The 17,107-nt window shown below is 45.5% G+C and overlaps 1 protein-coding gene across 1 annotated transcript; it reads right to left on the bottom strand.

Annotated features, from left to right (window-relative positions):
- Positions 1-9,425: 9,425 nt before the first annotated feature.
- On the bottom strand, positions 9,426-13,574 carry LOC112265733 (extracellular calcium-sensing receptor-like). Its single transcript, XM_042295005.1, has 11 exons — positions 13,343-13,574; positions 12,944-13,235; positions 12,460-12,702; positions 12,210-12,308; positions 11,726-12,041; positions 11,470-11,642; positions 11,084-11,314; positions 10,756-10,879; positions 10,468-10,661; positions 10,083-10,361; positions 9,426-9,946 (listed from the first exon to the last, which is right to left on the bottom strand). The coding sequence occupies exons 1-11, from the start codon at positions 13,570-13,572 to the stop codon at positions 9,515-9,517; spliced, it is 2,613 nt and encodes an 870-aa protein (XP_042150939.1). The 5' UTR covers positions 13,573-13,574; the 3' UTR covers positions 9,426-9,514.
- Positions 13,575-17,107: the final 3,533 nt, after the last annotated feature.

The raw sequence follows: 17,107 nt of genomic DNA, 5'->3' as shown, positions 1-17,107 counted from the left end.
GATATCAATGAAGATAATCAACATTCAACACAGACACCTGTTGTTTCAGAGTAATCAGACATGTGAAACAACAGTGATAGACACACAACACCCTGTGCTACCTCTGCCCTACCTGGCAACAGAAAACCTTATCCTGGTGAGACAGACAGACAGACAGAAAGAGTGAGAGAGAGAGGATGAGTGTCTGTCAGTCTGGCATCTCCTTCAGAGTGTGAGAGTGAAAGAGGGAGAGGAAGAGGAGAGAAGGGGAGCTGCTGATATAGGGAGAAATGAGCCCCCGGCTAAAAAACAAGCACACGGCCACCAGGGGGTGCTTGTAGGGAGGACGGGGCAGGAGGGGGTTAATTGGGACTTGTTATTGGAGGATAACTTGGGGAGCAGGTAATTGGGGGTAATTGGAGAAAGCCTGTGAGGGTGGTGTTATTGAAGGTAATGTGTAGTACAGGAGATACAGTATCTGTTCTTCAACAACATCTGATGGATCCATTCAGACAGATATTTCATCATACTGTACTATGAATTACTTTATTAATTGTGTCTAAATTGATTGGCGTGATGGGTAGAGAGAGAGAGAGAGAGAGAGACAGAGACAGAGAAAGAGAGCGAGAGAGAGAGAGTAGATAGAGATTTATAGAGAGGATGAGAGGGAGAGAGAAAGAAAGAAAGACAGACAGAGACAGAGAGAGACAGAGGGAGGGAGGGAGAGAGAGAGAGAGAGAGAGAGAGAGAGAGAGAGAGAGAGAGAGATATTCTTCCTCTAAACTTTGTGTTCTCTGAGCTGTACCATTGACAGCAGGTTTTTGTGGGATATAATTGCATGTAATTAAAGAGTGGCTGTGACAATGAAGTTAATCACTTTAATTGTGCTGATGACGTCGGTATTAGTGTGTGTGTACCGAATGTGTATGTGTGTTTGTGTGTGTGTTTGTGTGTGTGTCCTGGTGCCAAAGAGCCAGAGCTCCTCAGTCCAGGGGCGCCAGAGCCCCTCAGTCCAGAGGCGCCAGAGCTCCTCTGTCCAGCACTGCCAGAGCCTTCCTCCTCTCCAGCGCTGCCGGAGTCTCCAGTCTGCCCAGCGCCGCCTGAGCTGCCCGTCTGCCCACACCGTCTGAGCTGCCTGTCTGCCCAGCGCCGCCTGAGCCGCCCGTCTGCCCAGCGCCATCTGAGCCGCCCGTCTGCCCAGCGCCATCTGAGCCGCCCGTCTTCCCAGTGCCATCTGAGCCGCCCGCCAGCAAGGAGCTGCCCGCCAGCAAGGAGCTGCCAGAGCTGTCAGCCAGCCAGGAGCTGCCAGAGCCGTTAGCCAGCCAGGAGCTGCCAGAGCCGTCAGCCAGCCAGGAGCTGCCAGAGCCATCAACCAGCCTCTCAGTCCTGAGCTACCACTGAGTCCTGAGTTACCCCTCAGTCCTGAGCTACCCCTCAGTCCTGAGCTACCCATCAGTCCTGATCTACCCTTCAGTCCTTAGCTACCCCTTAAGTCCATAGGTGTCCCTCAATCCGGTGGATCTGTTGTTTAAGGTTCCCAGGTCAGGGTCGGCGGCAAGGGTCGCCGTTCCTAGGAGACCACAGAGGCGGACTAAGACTATGGTGGAGTGGGGTCCACGTCCAGCACCAGAGCCGCCACCGCGGACAGATGCCCACCCAGACCCTCCCCTATAGGTTCAGGTTTTGCGGCCGGAGTCCGCACCTTGGGAGGGGGGTACTGTCACGTTCTGACCCTAGTATTTGTGTTATTTGTTTGTTTGAATTGGTCAGGACGTGAGTTGGGTGGGCATTCTATATTTTGTGTTTCTAGGTTGGTTTTCTGTGTTCGGCCTAGTATGGTTCTCAATCAGAGGCAGGTGTCGTTAGTTGTCTCTGATTGAGAATCATACTTAGGTAGCCTGGGTTTCACTGTTGTTTTGTGGGTGATTGTTTCTGTATCTGTGTTTTACACCACACGGTACTGGTTTCTGTTTCAGTTATTCACGTTACGTTTGTTGTTTTTGTATGGAGTGTTCAGTTTATGTGTTTAAATAAACAACCATGGACACTTACCACGCCGCATATTGGTCCTCTGATCCTTCTCGCCTCTCCTCTTCAGACGAAGAGGAGGAAAACCATTACAACTGTATTATTGACTGTATGTTTTGTTTATTCCACGTGTAACTCTGTGTTGTTGTATGTGTCGAATTGCTATGCTTTATCTTGGCCAGATCGCAGGTGCAAATGAGAACTTGTTCTCAACTTGACAACCTGGTTAAATAAAGGTGAAAAATAATAATAATACAAATACAAAAATATTAAGTATGTTCTAAAATCTCAGTGCTATCTATTAAGTATGTTCTAAAATCTCAGTGCTATCTATTAATTAAGTATGTTCTAAAATCTCTGTGCTATCTATTAAGCATGTTCTAAAATCTCAGTGCTATCTATTAATTAAGTATGTTCTAAAATCTCTGTGCTATCTATTAAGTATGTTCTAAAATCTCAGTGCTATCTATTAATTAAGTATGTTCTAAAATCTCAGTGCTATCTATTAAGCATGTTCTAAAATCTCAGTGCTATCTATTAAGTATGTTCTAAATTCTCATGCTATCAATTAAGAACAGATAAGAACAATTAAGCACCAGGAGCAGATATAGCCTTTGGTTCACTCCAGACCTGACTGCCCTTGACCAGCACAAAAACATCCTGTGGCGGACTGCATTAGCATTGAATAGCCCCCGTGATATGCAACTTTTCAGGGAAGTTAGGAACCAACAGGCAGTTAGGAAAACAAAGGCTTTTTCAAACAGAAACTTGCATCTTGTAGCACAAACTCCAAAAAGTTCTGGGACACTGTAAAGTCCATGAAGAATAAGAGCACCTCCTCCCAGCTGCCCACTGCACTCAGGCTAGGAAACACTGTCATCACCGATAAATCCACTATAATTGAGAATTTCAATAAGTGTTTTTCTATGGCTGGCCATGTTTTCTACCTGGCTACTCCTACCCTGGTCAACAGCTCTGCAACCCCCCCCACAACAACTTGCCCAAGCCTCCCCCATTTCCCCTTCACCCAAATCCCCAGATAGCTGATGTTCTGAAGAGCAGCAAAATCTAGACCCCTACAAATCAGCAGGGCTCGACAATCTGGACCCTCTGCAAACCCTATTACTAACCCGTTCAACCGATCTTTCGTATCATCTGAAATCCCCAAAGATTGGAAAGCTGCCGCGGTCATCCCCCTCTTCAAAGGGGGAGACACTCTAGACTCAAACTGTTTCAGACCTATATCTAACCTACCCTGCCTTTCTAAGGTCTTCGAAAGCCAAGTTAACAAACAGATCACAGACCATTTCGAATCTCACCGTACCTTCTCCGCTATGAAATCTGGTTTCCGAGCTGGTCATGGGTGCACCTCAGACAGGCTCAAGGTCCTAAACGATATCATAACCGCCATCGATAAGAGACAATACTGTGCAGCCATATTCATCGACCTGGCCAAGCCTTTCGACTCTGTGTGGTGTTATATTTCTGCTTTACCAAATGAGGAGAGTTACAAACCACACCCCAGTCAGAGTTATACTTAAGATACATCTTTAATAATAATAAACTTTGCAATAGCCTTTTTGACTTTCAATGATGCGCTATCTCTAATGAACCATTGAAAGTGACTACAGAAAAATACAAATATTATTTTATAGCCAAGATACACCCCTCTCAACTTACATGACGAACCACAGATCTTAGAAACTGTTCACAAACAAATACTTTTTCTTGAGAAAGGAGTATCCCTTAGCCAGATAACATTCGCTATGAATTATCATTCAGTTTGGTCCCTCAGACGATGTTCTAATCTCGTTCTTGGTACTTCATAGTACAAAAACACCAACTCATCCAATGGCATATATCAATTATCAACTCTAGATACTCCCATCTCAAGTAAACCCCCTCTTGACCCCACTCCTGAACAAGCTCACTGAGGGGAGCGAGCCTCTAGGTCATACACTGTCCCAGGATAAGTGTAAGATCAGAGAGGACATACAATGTTTCCAGACACTGCCATACACCTCCCCCCAATGGGAAAAGGAGGGAGTGACTGGCGCACAAACATTGTGGAGACTTTGGTTCCCCATTAATCACGCCATCCCTTCACATGGTTTAGGAATAGGTAAAGACACATTCACATATGAAGACAACGTTCCATTCCGTTCTCTTCCCTTTCTGATATTCTGCGTAGCACCAGGGACATGTGAAAGACAAGCCTGACCTCTCCCCTCTCTGTGCCCCAAGTGACTGAGCCCCAGCTTAGGGAAAAGTGAAACTGCCAAAACTGTAGTCCAAAAGGATACATTCTAGTGACAAGTATCTCCCATAAGCATATTAAGCAAACAAAACTTCTTAATTATCTGTTACCCAACTAAATCTGATTAATCCGCCACATCTGTCAATCACCACATTCTTATTGGCAGACTCAACAGCTTTGGTTTCTCAAATGACTGCCTTGCCTGGTTCACCAACTACTTCTCAGATGGAGTTCAGTGTGTCAAATTGGATTGGAGGGCATGCTGTCCGGACCTCTGGCAGTCTCTATGGGGGTGCCACAGGGTTCAATTATCGGGCCGACTCTTTTCTCTGTGTACATCAATGATATCGCTCTTGCTGCTGGTGATTCTCTGATCCACTTCCACACAGACAACACCATTCTGTAAACGTCTGGCCCATCTTTGGACTGTGTTAACTTGTTGATTGTAGGGGGCAGTATTTTTGTTTTTGGCAAAAAAACATACCCATTTCAAACTGCCTATTTCTCAGGCCCAGAAACTAGAATATGCATATAATTTACAGATTAGGATAGAAAACACTCTAAAGTTTCCAAAACTGTCAAAATATTGTCTGTGAGTATAAAATAACTCATATTGCAGGCGAAAACTGGAAGGAAAATCCAACAAGGATGTGCTGTTTTACCTGAAAGCTCTCTGTTCCATAGGATCCCTTGCCTCCATTTAACTAACCTCCAAATGAGCTTCAATGACATACAACTCTCCCTCCGTGGCCTCCAACTGCTCTTAAATGCAAGTAAAACTAAATGCATGCTCTTCAACCGATCGCTGCCAGCACCTGCCCCCCCATCTAGCATCACCACTCTGGACGGTTCTGACTTAGAATATGTGGACAAATCAAATTGTATTTGTCACATACACATGGTTAGCAGATGTTAATGCGAGTGTAGCGAAATGCTTGTGCTTCTAGTTCCGACAATGCAGTAATAACCAACAAGTAATCTAGCTAACAATTCCAAAACTACTACCTTATAGACACAAGTGTAAGGGGATAAAGAATATGTACATAAAGATATATGAATCAGTGATGGTACAGATGGTACAATCCAAGCGTTTGTGTAAATTTATCGATCGCATGACAAAACATTAAGTACACTTAGCATCAGGTATCTTGGTCACGAAAATCAGAAAAGCAATCAAATTAATCATTTACCTTTGATGATCTTCAGATGTTTTCACTCATGTGACTCCCAGTTACACAACAAATGTTCTTTTCTGTTCCATAAAGATTATTTTTGTATTCAAAATACCTCAGTTTGTTTGGCGCATTATGTTAAGAAATCCACAGTTAAGAGCGGTCATGACTGTGACGAGCCCGGTGCAAGGATATGCTGCTTCCTCGGGTACAAGCCCAGATCCCCGTGATTTGCGTGAGGAGGAGGCAGAGAAAAGGGTGCCAAAGTGCGGACTGCCTTCTGGGAATTCGTAGGCGATCGAATAAACCCCCACTTCCCTCCATTCTGCTCGCAAACGTGCAATCTTTGGAGAATAAAATTGATGAACTACGCGGAAGAGTAAACTACCAACAGGACATTAAAAACTGTAACATCCCCACACAGAGACGCATACCAAGCTCTCCCTCGCCCTCCATTTGGCAAATCTGACCATAATTCTATCCTCCTAATTCCTGCTTACAAGCAAAAATTAAAGCAGGAAGAACCAGTGACTAGATAATAAAAAAAGTGATCAGATGAAGCAGATGCTAAGCTACAGGACTGTTTTGCTATCACAGACTGGAACATGTTCCAGGATTCCTCTGATGGCATTGAGGAGTACACCACATAAGTCATTGGCTTCATCAATAAGTACATCGATGACGTCGTCCCTACTGTGACCGTACTTACATACCCCAACCAGACGCTATGGATCACAGGCAACATCCGCACTGAGCTAAAGGCTAGAGCTGCTGCTTTCAAAGAGCTGGACTCTAACCCGGAAGCTTATAAGAAATCCAGCTATGCCCTCCGACGAACCATCAAACACGCAAAGCTTCAATACAGGACTAAGATCAAATCATACTACACCGGCTCTGATGCTCGTTGGATGTGGCAGGGCTTGCAAACCATTACAGACTACAAAGGGAAGCACAGCCAAGAGCTTCCCAGTGACATGAGCCTATCAGATGAGCTAAACTACTTCTATGCTCACTTCAAGGCAAATAACACTGAAACATGCATGAGAGCACCAGCTGTACCGGACGACTGTGTGATCACGCTCTCAGCAGCCGATGTGAGTAAGAGCTTTAACCAGGTCAACATTCACAAGGCCGCAGGGCCAGACAGATTAGCAGGACGTGTCACATCAACACCATTATCCTAGAAACCCTAGACCCACTTCAATTTGCATACCGCACCAACAGATCCACAGATTATGCAATCTCTATTGCACTCCACACTGCCCTTTCCTACCTGGACAAAAGGAACACTTGTGTGAGAATGCTATTCATTGACTACAGCTCAGCGTTCAACACCATAGTGCCCTCAAAGCTCATCAATAAGCTAAAGACCCTGGGACTAAAGACCTCCCTCTGCAACTGGATCCTGGACTTCCTGACGGGCCGCCCCCAGGTGGTAAGGGTAGGTAACAACACATCCACCACGCTGATCCTCAACACAGGGGCCCCTCAAGGTTGCATGCTCAGTCCCCTCCTGTTCTACCTGTTCACTCATGACTGCACAGCAAGGCTCGACTCCAACACCATCATGAAATTTGCTGATGACACAACAGTGGTAGGACTGATCACTGACGACAACAAGACAGCCTACAGGGAGGAGGTAAGAGACCTGGCTGTGTGGTGCCAGGACACCCACCTCTCCCTCAACGTGATCAAGACAAACGAGATGATTGTGGACTACAGGAAAAAATGACCGAGCAGGCCTCGATTCTCATCGACGGGGCTGCAGTGGAGCAGGTTGAGAGCTTCAAGTTCCTTGGTGTCCACATCACCAACAAACTAACATGGTCCATGCACATGAAGACAGCTGTGAGGAGGGCACGACAAAAACTATACCCCCTCAGGAGACTGAAAATATTTGGCATGTTCCTCCCATCCTCAAAAGGTTCTACAGCTGCACCATCGAGAGTATGACTGGTTGCATCACTGCCTGGTATGGCAACTTGTTATGTTCTGACCTTTATTTCCTTTGTTTTGTCTTTATTTAGTATGGTCAGGGCGTGAGTTGGGGTGGGCAGTCTATGTTAGTTTTTCTATGTTTTGTTTCTGTTTCGGCCTAGTATGGTTCTCAATCAGAGGCAGGTGGCATTAGTTGTCTCTGATTGAGAATCATACTTAGGTAGCCTGGGTTTCACTTTTGAGTTGTGGGTGTTTGTGTCCGTGTGAGTGTTTGTCGCCACACGGTACTGTTTCGGTTTCGTTCATGTTCACATTTATTGTATTTTATAGTGTTCAGTTTATTTATTAAAGTAATCATCATGAACACTTACCACGCTGCATCTTGGTCCGATCCTTACTCCTCCTCAGACGAAGAGGAGGAAAACCCTTACACAACTGCTCGGCCTCCGACCGCAAGGCACTACAGAAAGTAGTCCAAACGGCCCAGTATATCACTGGGGCAAAGCTTCCTGCCATCCAGGAGCTCTATACCAGGCGGGGCCAGAGGAAGGCCCTAAAAATTGTCAAAGACTAAAGCCACCCTCTTCACAGACTGTTCTACCTCCAAGCCATAAGACTCCTGAACATCTAATCAAATGGCTACACAGACTATTTGCATTGCCCCCCCTTTTACACCCCCCGACCCATTCCCCATCTTTACACCACTGCTACTCTCTGCTGTTGTCATCTATGCATAGTCACAAGACTCTACCTAAATGTACTACCTCAACAAACCGGTGCCCGCGCACATTGACTCTGTCCCGGTACCCCCTGTATATAGTCTCCACATTGACTCTGTCCCGGTACCCCCTGTATATAGTCTCCACATTGACTCTGTCCCGGTACCCCCTGTATATAGTCTCCACATTGACTCTGTACCGGTACCCCCTGTATTTAGTCTCCACATTGACTCTGTACCGGTACTCCCTGTATTTAGTCTCCACATTGACTCTGTCCCGGTACCCCCTGTATATAGTCTCCACATTGACTCTGTCCCGGTACCCCCTGTATATAGTCTCCACATTGACTCTGTACCGGTACTCCCTGTATTTAGTCTCCACATTGACTCTGTCCCGGTACCCCCTGTATTTAGTCTCCACATTGACTCTGTACCGGTACCCCCTGTATATAGTCTCGCTACTGCTGTTTTACTGCTGCTCTTTAATTACTTATTACTTTTATATCTTATTCTTGTCTGTATTTTTTTGGTTGTGGTAAGTAAGCATTTACTGTAAGGTTGTATTTGACGCATGGGACAAATAACATTTTCTTTTACATTGGGAGTCTTACTCATTGATTATTGATGAAAGTACTGATGTCACGACTAAAAAGCAGCTGGGTGTTCTGGTAAAACAACACAGCAATAAACTCTTTCAAATCATAAGCACATTTGGAGGAATAATAATCATTCCAACTGCTGACTCACTGACCTTTGCCAATGCCTTGTTCTTGATGACAATAAACTGCATCGGTCTAGCCACAGATGGCTGCAACACAGCTTTATTCTAAAAATGACTAAATAGTTATTTTCCCGTCGTAAATCTACACACAATACCCCACAATGACAAAGAAAAAATAGGTTTTTAGAAATTAATGAAAATTTATATATAAAAAACTGAACTGTCACATATACATAATTTTCAGACCCTTAACTCAGTACTTTGTTGAAGTACTTTTGGCAGTGATTACAGCCTTGAGTCTTCTGGGTATAAAGAGGGAGTGATGGGGAGTGGAGAGGTTCCCACAGTGGGTAAGCAGACAGTGGAATGTGCCTGTTTTCATTTTGTTATACGATGAGGGACACACACTCACACATAAACACACACACACTGACTGGGTGACGAAGGAATCATGTGTAGGGGGTCTAAGTTCTGTCAGACTGTCAGACTCAATACTTCCTCTTCCAGCATGAGTAGACACTACATAAACTTTATTGGTATTGTTCAATAAGACGTGTTTATTTCTGACACATTATAAGAACACATACTAATATTAACAAAGTGAAGTGAAGGAATAGCAGGAAAATAATGTTTCCAAACAGAATGGACATTCCCCTGTTGATTATCGACGAGCCCTAAATCACGATATGAGCATGTGTAAGTTAATATTTGGACATCATGTGTTTCTTGGTGTTTCTCTCTGGTCTCAGGAGGATGATGAAACATTTTGGAGCAAACAGACAGAACAGCAGCCCAAAGCTGGAGGCCAGGATGGCAAAGATCTCTACAGCTACTGTGTACTTCCCAGGAGAGCTGACGTAGGCAGGGATGAAGGAGATCCACACGGCACAGAAGATCAGCATGCTGAAGGTGATGAACTTGGCCTCATTAAAGTTGTCTGGGAGTTTCCTGGCCAGGAAGGCTAAGAGGAGACAGAGGGAGGCCAGAAGGCCGATGTAGCCCAGCACCAGAGAGAAGCCGACCACAGAACCCACCTCACACTCCAGGACGACCCTCGGGCCCCGACCCTCTCTGCCCCTCCTCTCAGCAGGACGGGGTGGAGCTAAGGCCAGCCACAGCACACAGATCAGCACCTGTTTAAGGGAACGGAGGTGGATGGAAAACTAGTTATCTTGAGTTATCTTAATGAGTTATCTTGAAAACAAATAATGTGGTCAATGAAGGAAACAACTACATTCCTAAAGAATATAGCAAAAACTAGATGTTCACCTGGATAAGTGTGCAGAGTGAGATACCCATCCTCTGCTGGGTGGGGCTGAAGTATCTCATCAGGTTCTCTCCAGGCAGAGTGGCCCTGAAGGCCACCAGCACCACCACTGTCCTGCTGAGCAGACAGGAGATGCAGAACACAAAGCTTATACCAAACAGGGTGTGTCTCAGCATGCATGTCCACGGCTTCGGCCGGCCAATGAAAACCAGAGCACACAGGAAGCAGAGCTTGAGTGACAGCAGGAGCAGGAAGCTGAGCTCAGAGTTGTTGGCTTTCACCTGTAAAGAGACAGAAAATTATAATTTAGACAGAAGTCCCATCCTTATATGACACAATCTCATCTCTGTCCAGTACCTCTATATATGATCATATGATTCAACTCACCAGGGCCGTGTGACGGTGGTAGAGGAAGGTGGCCAGGGCACCGGCTGTGAGTGTTGCCCCGGAAACTGAGATGACAGACAGGATGACCCCCATGGTGTCGCTGTAGGAGAGGAAGTCCACCAGCTGGGGGATGCAGGCCGTACGATCAGGGTTGGACCAGTACCGCTCTGGACACCTAATACACTCAACTGACCCTGATAGAGAAGGAAGAAGAATGAGGAGTCCAAATCAGGACCAATCAGGATTGAGGAAAAATATGAATTGGAATCAGAACAGTTGATAGACTACCTGTTGTGTTGCTGATCTCTCCCTCAGCACAGGACAGACAGTCAAAGCAGCACACAGGCTTCCCCTTCTGTACCGCATGCCTGGTACCAGGGGGACAGTCAGCACTGCATACAGACACAGGGACCTACCAGAGGGGGGAGAGGAAGAAGTTATTATCATCATCATCATCATTGCGATTATCATCATTATTAAACACAGACACAGACAGGCTCGCTGGGCCCCCGTGGGGACTATGCCAGGACAATAACCACACAAACACACACACACAAACACACACACACACACACACACACACACACACACACACACCAAACTGAACAGTTCTCACCTCATCTCCGCTGCCCCCACCCCACACCACTTTATCCATGTCGATGTGAAACTGGTCGTCAGATCCCTCAGAGGACAGAAAATGTCCGACCTGGACAAACTCTGCCGTCCCCTCGGGGGTCACATGCCAGTTGATGATGTCATAAGAGGCAGGCGGATCACCATTCATGTCGAAGTGGAAAGATTCCCCCACAGGAGTACTGAAGTTCACTCCCCTCAGATAATGAACAATCTCAAATAGAAAAGGGAATTGGAACAGGATTAAGAGTTAGAACCAGTTGTGGCTTTTGTTCTTCAGTATTCAAACCTTACAAAGTGTTTTCACTGTATCCTAACTGGAAACATTAGTGTTCTTAACTTGAAAACAGATCAACATGTTATTCTCACCTGGCTGGGCTGAAGCTTCCTGATATCAGGACACTGTCCACCATTAAAGACTCCATCCCCTGGTCGACAGGCCATCATATCCTGTATGGCGTAGGCGATGGCGTACACAGCCTTGTACACATTATAGCTGGCTCTCAGCTGAGACACGTCAGCATACTGGCTCTCCCCCTCACCTAGGATTGACACTTTATTTTACTGAGATAACATTGGGAATCAGGACAAAAAAAGTGAGCTTTAGGTGTAAAGTCTCCCTCACGTATGACCTCTGACCCAGTACACTGTCGCCTGGACGGCAGTGTCACGCTGGGGTCAACCCCCAGAGAACACATGAACATCTCTTCCCACAATTCCCTCAGGAACGGGTCGGACTTCTGGTAGTCCCCGTCTGGATGGAGGCGTGTTAGGAAAGGCCCCAAGCCGGGAATTTCAGCTTTCTTCAGGGCAAAACCGATTGTCCCGGCAAGAGAGGGCAGGTTTTTTGGGGCGGCGATAGTAGAGAAAGTGACCCAGGCCTCTGAGGCAATCCACTGCTTATCTGTAATGTTCTGACGGACAACCTCTTCCATCAGGGCCTGGAGAAGGAAATTGTTAAAAAGATCAAGATAGTCAAGATGAAATGCAAGATTATCAATTAGGAAATGATTGTGTCTGTAAAGGGCATCAAGACACGGTAAGACACAAGAACACTGCTACAGCTGTGTTACAAATCATTACCAATACTCTGACTGGTAACTGCTCACCCCTGAATGACCTGCGAATCCAACAAATGCCACCACCACTCTGGCAGTAGATCCTCTGATGGTGTCTGCAATGTGCCTGATCTTTCTCTTAGATGGTAACTTGGGGATGACCATCAGTGAGAGAAAGGGAAGAGTGTCAGAGAAAATCAGAGAGAGCGTTTCTATTAGATTAGAAAAGAGGGGGAGTCAAAGTGAAAGAGCGAGAGCAAAAGAGAGAGTATACTGTCAGATCATCAGAGTGAGGTCGTACCTTGGGGAGGACCTCAGAGTAGGCGACACACACCCCAGATCCCTGGAGCTCTTGGAGAAGCACCTGAACCCCAAACTTGCCATAGTCACCATCCTCTGACACCAGTCCCACCCACACCCAGCCCAGCTGACGCAGCAGCTTGGCCATGCCCCGAGCCTGGAAGGCATCGCTGGGTACAGTACGGAAGAATGAGGGGTACCTCCAGTTGTCACTCAAGCATGCACAAGTGGCAAAGTAACTCACCTGGGAGAGAAGAGAGTGAGAGAGAGAGAGAGAGAGAGAGAGAGAGAGAGAGACAGAGAGAGAGAGATAATTGCCTGTAGAGCTCCAAAATAGGAGTCAATGAGACTGAGAATTATAATTTGTAAGAGGCAGATGGAGAAGGAATTAAACTTTAGAGAGAGGGAAATCTAGAAAGAGATTGAAATGTAATGTGAAAAGAATCATCATCTCATCCCAACCTGTAATGCAACCCCTGCCTCACCATGGGTAAATCAAACGGCCCGAGGGTCTGTGCCACGACCATGGAAGCTGAGGAACGGGCATCCCCTATAATGACGGGAACCTCGGGGGTAGTGCCACATTCTGTGCCCACCACGGAGGTCTCCTTGCCGGTCACCATGGCTAGGGCTGCCCCCAGGGTGGTGCCCTCTGACCGGCATGTGTCAGCAGCCAGGAACCCCAGGGTGAGGTTAGGCAGGAGGGCTGGGTCACGGTTAATCTCCTCCACAGCAAAGATCATAGTCTGGAGCCAGCGGTAAGCACGCTGGTTGAACCTGACAGACGGAAGAAAGGAAGAAACAGAGAGATGAGGTAACTGAATACACATTACCTTCAGGTGAAAACACAATGACAAAAAGCTGTTATCAAACAAGCTGCGTACATTGTACAGGTAGAATTTCCCTTAATGCTCCTGAACTCCTGCTCTGGCAGAGGGGCTTCCACATGGATGGGGAACAGGCCCCCAATGACCACATCTCCTGCCCGATAAACACTGCCGGAGACGGGCTTAGCTTCCAGCCGACAAGCCCCCTCTCCACCTCCATCCAGACCCCAGACAGACCCAGGGACATGGAGACAGTAGAGCAGCCACAGCCAACCACACAGGCTCATCACCTGGAGAGAGACAAGTCTGAAGACTGGGAGAGTTCCGTCACCTGTTGGAGATAGACCAAACCAAGAACTTGCAGACAGAACACTCTGTAAACAGAACGATATTAACAAAAAGTGCTATCAATTAAAATATACACCATTCAACACAGACACCTGACATGTGAAACAACAATGATAGACACACAACCTTGTTCTGCTTCTGACCTACCTGGCAACAGAAAACCTTATCCTGGTGAGACAGACAGACAGACAGACAGACAGACAGACAGACAGACAGACAGACAGAGAGAGAGGATGAGTGTCTGTCAGTCTGGTATCTCCTGCAGAGAGTGTGAGAGTGAAAGAGGGAGAGGAAGAGGAGAGAAGGGGAGCTGCTGATATAGGGAGAAATGAGCCCGCGGCTAAAAAACAAGCACACAGCCACCAGGGGGTGCTTGTTGGGAGGGAGGGGCAGGAGGGGGTTAATTGGGACTTGTTATTGGAGGATAAATTGGGGAGCAGGTAATTTGGGGTAATTGGAGAAAGCCTGTGAGTGTGATGTTATTGAAGGTAATGTGTAGTACAGGAGATACAGTATCTGTTCTTCAACAACATCTGATGGATCCATTCAGACAGATATTACATCATTCTGTACTATTTTTATTTGACCTTTATTTAGCTTGGAAATTCAGTTAAGAACAAATTCTTATTTTCAATGATGGCCTTGTGGGTTTAAACTGCCTTGTTCAGGGGCAGAACGACAGAGTTTTACCTTGTCAGCTCGGGGATTCAATCTTGCAACCTTTCAGTTACTAGTCCAACGCTCTAACCACTAGGCTACTTGCCACCCTTATTAAATCCCCACACCAATAGAAATCCACTTTTCAAGCTGAAAAGTTCCAAGAGTTTACCCATGATGTTGCACAATGACGTTGGTCGATAAGTTATCGTTTTAGTCAAAATATGATACATTTGTTAAAACAGAGTGTGACATACAATGATGTGAGATCCCAGCCGCACAAGCTACATCTGAGATGCGGCTTCATCCACCCGGCAAAACTCATCTTGTCCTTCCAGAAGAGAAAACACACATTTCTCCACCGCCAGGGATGCTCAAACCTAAGACACAATGGTATGAGTGAACATTATGACTGGCTCAATATTCAGGAATGCTGTCCATGCACTGTCACGCAGCCTTTGCCTATTGGCTATGATGCTGCCTTCAGCATAAGACAACGATGAGGACATCCCCCTTAAGTGTGTACAAGGAACATTACGAATATGCTAAGTACTGGACTTTGTTATTGTTATTTTACCAGGATATTAACCCAGAGATGACATGCACAGCGGACAATAATATTCAGGTGTCACATGGACTGAGGCTGCTTCCTTGTGGGGCTACAATGCATTGAATCCCTACATGGGACAAATATACCTATATGCGCTGAGTAAATCAAACATTAGGAACACGTTCCTAATATTGAGTTGCCCCCCCACCCCCCTCATTTTTCAATTCATCGGGGCATGGACTCCACAAGGTTCCGAAGGCGTTCCACAGGGATGCTGGCCCATGTTGACTCCAATGCTTCCCAGAGTTGTGTCAAGTTGGCTGGATGTCCTTTGGGTGGTGGACCATTCTTGATACACACTGGAAACTGTTGGAAATTAAAAACCCAGCAACTGTTGCTGTTCTTGACACAAACCATTGCACCTGGCACCGACTACCATACCCTGTTCAAAGGCACTTACATCTTTTGTCTTGCCCATTTACCCTTTGAATGGCACACATACACAATCCTTGTCTCAATTGTCTCAAGGCTTGAAAATCATTATTTAACCTGTCTCCTCCCGTTCATTTACGCTGATTGAAGTGGATTCAACAAGTGACATCAACAAGGTCAGTCTATGTCAGTCTATGTCATGGAAAGAGCAGGTGTTCTTAATGTTTTGTACACTCAGTGTAAGTTGGAAGCTATTCCCGTACAATCTGTTTGTTTGTTGCGACTGCTAAGGAGAGATGGCCAGTCCCATATGAGCGAGTACACAATTGCTTTTGTTTATTTTTCTCCCTGTTGATTTGTGTCCTCCTTTTGTTTCGGGCAAGCTTTCGAATTTATCTCACAGGGAGGACTTGGCCTACAGGGCATGGGGGCTAGGGAGAAGGGGTAAGGGAAGGGGGGCTAGAGATTGTGGGGCTAGGAAGGTGGGGTTAGGGAAGGGGGCTAGGGAGGTGGGGTTAAGGAAGGGGGGGCTAGGGAGGTTACACCAAACAGACATAAAACACTTTTCATGAAACGTTCTCCTGAATCGATTTTGCATTATTATATACACCTCTATTTTGTAAAATTAAGAAAATAGGATTGCAGAACCATTTGTACAAAGTGGCTGCTTTTTCATCATTCTTGTTTCCTCATCCCCAAACAAAACTTAAGGATTGGCCCCTTTCTTTCAATTGTTCCCTAAAATGACATACCCAAATCTAGCAGCCTGTAGCTCAGGCCCTGAAGCAAAGTTATGCATTTTTCTTGGTACAATTTGAAAGGAAACACTGAAGTTTGTCGAAAGGTGAAAGGAATGTAGGAGAATATAACATATTGGATCTGGAAAAAGATAATACAGAGAAAAAAAAACTGTATTTTTTTGTACCATCATCTTTGAAATGCAAGACAAAGGCCATAATGTATTATTCCAGCCCAGGTGCAATTTAGATATTGGCCACTAGATGGCAGCAGTGTATGTGCAAAGTTTTAGACTGATCCAATGAACCATTGTATTTTTGTTCAAATTTTGGTATAAAGACTGCCCAAATGTGCCTAATTTGTTTATTAATAACTTTTCATGTTCAAAACTGTGCACTCTCCTCAAAAAATAGCATGGTATTCTTTCACTGTAATAGCTACTGTAAATTGGACAGTTCAGTTAGATTAACAAGAATTTAAGCTTTCTGCCAATATCAGATATGTCTATGTCCTGTGAAAGTTTCTTGTTAATTACAACCACATGCTAATCACATCAGCCTACATTAGCTCAACCGTCCCACAGGGGACCCACCAATCCTGAAGAAGTGAATATCTATTGTCAAAATTAATACATTGCCATGGCAGAATTTCTGTAGTTCAATGCTTCCCAAGTTTCCCCTTCTGTCTATAGGGATAAAATGTGCGGTTTCAAAATTCATATGGTATGGTAAGCGATCACGGATAAAATGATCCAACTTACAAAGATGGAAAGATGTAGGAAACTGTAAATGGAATTTCCAGGCACTAGCATTTCACCCCATCCTAAATTGATTTAGACATAATTCTTCCTCCCTCTAGCTCAGTATATAGAGAAGTATGGTGTCTCATGTTGCCCTGGAAGAGGTGGTCTTCACTGATATATTCCTTAACCCTAGAACCGCTAGGCCTCCCTTCACGCTAATCAGTCATTCTAACCGTAACATTCTAACAGTGTAAATAGTATATTTAATATACGCAATCGCAAACATAATAATTTGGTTGTTTATGAAGGCCTTGGTTTTTATTTCACCTTTATTTAACCAGGTAGAGTTGAGAAC

Source organism: Oncorhynchus tshawytscha, linkage group LG13, assembly GCF_018296145.1.
Source record: "Oncorhynchus tshawytscha isolate Ot180627B linkage group LG13, Otsh_v2.0, whole genome shotgun sequence".
Lineage (NCBI taxonomy): Eukaryota > Metazoa > Chordata > Actinopteri > Salmoniformes > Salmonidae > Oncorhynchus > Oncorhynchus tshawytscha.
Note: the sequence above shows the minus strand (reverse complement) of the source record. Positions and strands in the feature narration are given on the sequence as shown.

What these genes read in the sequence shown, in the direction of transcription:
- LOC112265733 (XM_042295005.1), bottom strand. Translation starts at nt 13,572, where the DNA reads ATGAGCCTGTGTGGTTGGCTGTGGCTGCTCTACTGTCTCCATGTCCCT. An exon ending in GTGGGGGCAGCGGAGATGAG is followed by an intron (nt 10,880 to 11,083) that starts GTGAGAACTGTT and finishes CCCCTCTGGTAG; the next exon opens with GTCCCTGTGTCTGTATGCAG. An exon ending in AGAGATCAGCAACACAACAG is followed by an intron (nt 10,662 to 10,755) that starts GTAGTCTATCAA and finishes CTTCTCTATCAG; the next exon opens with GGTCAGTTGAGTGTATTAGG.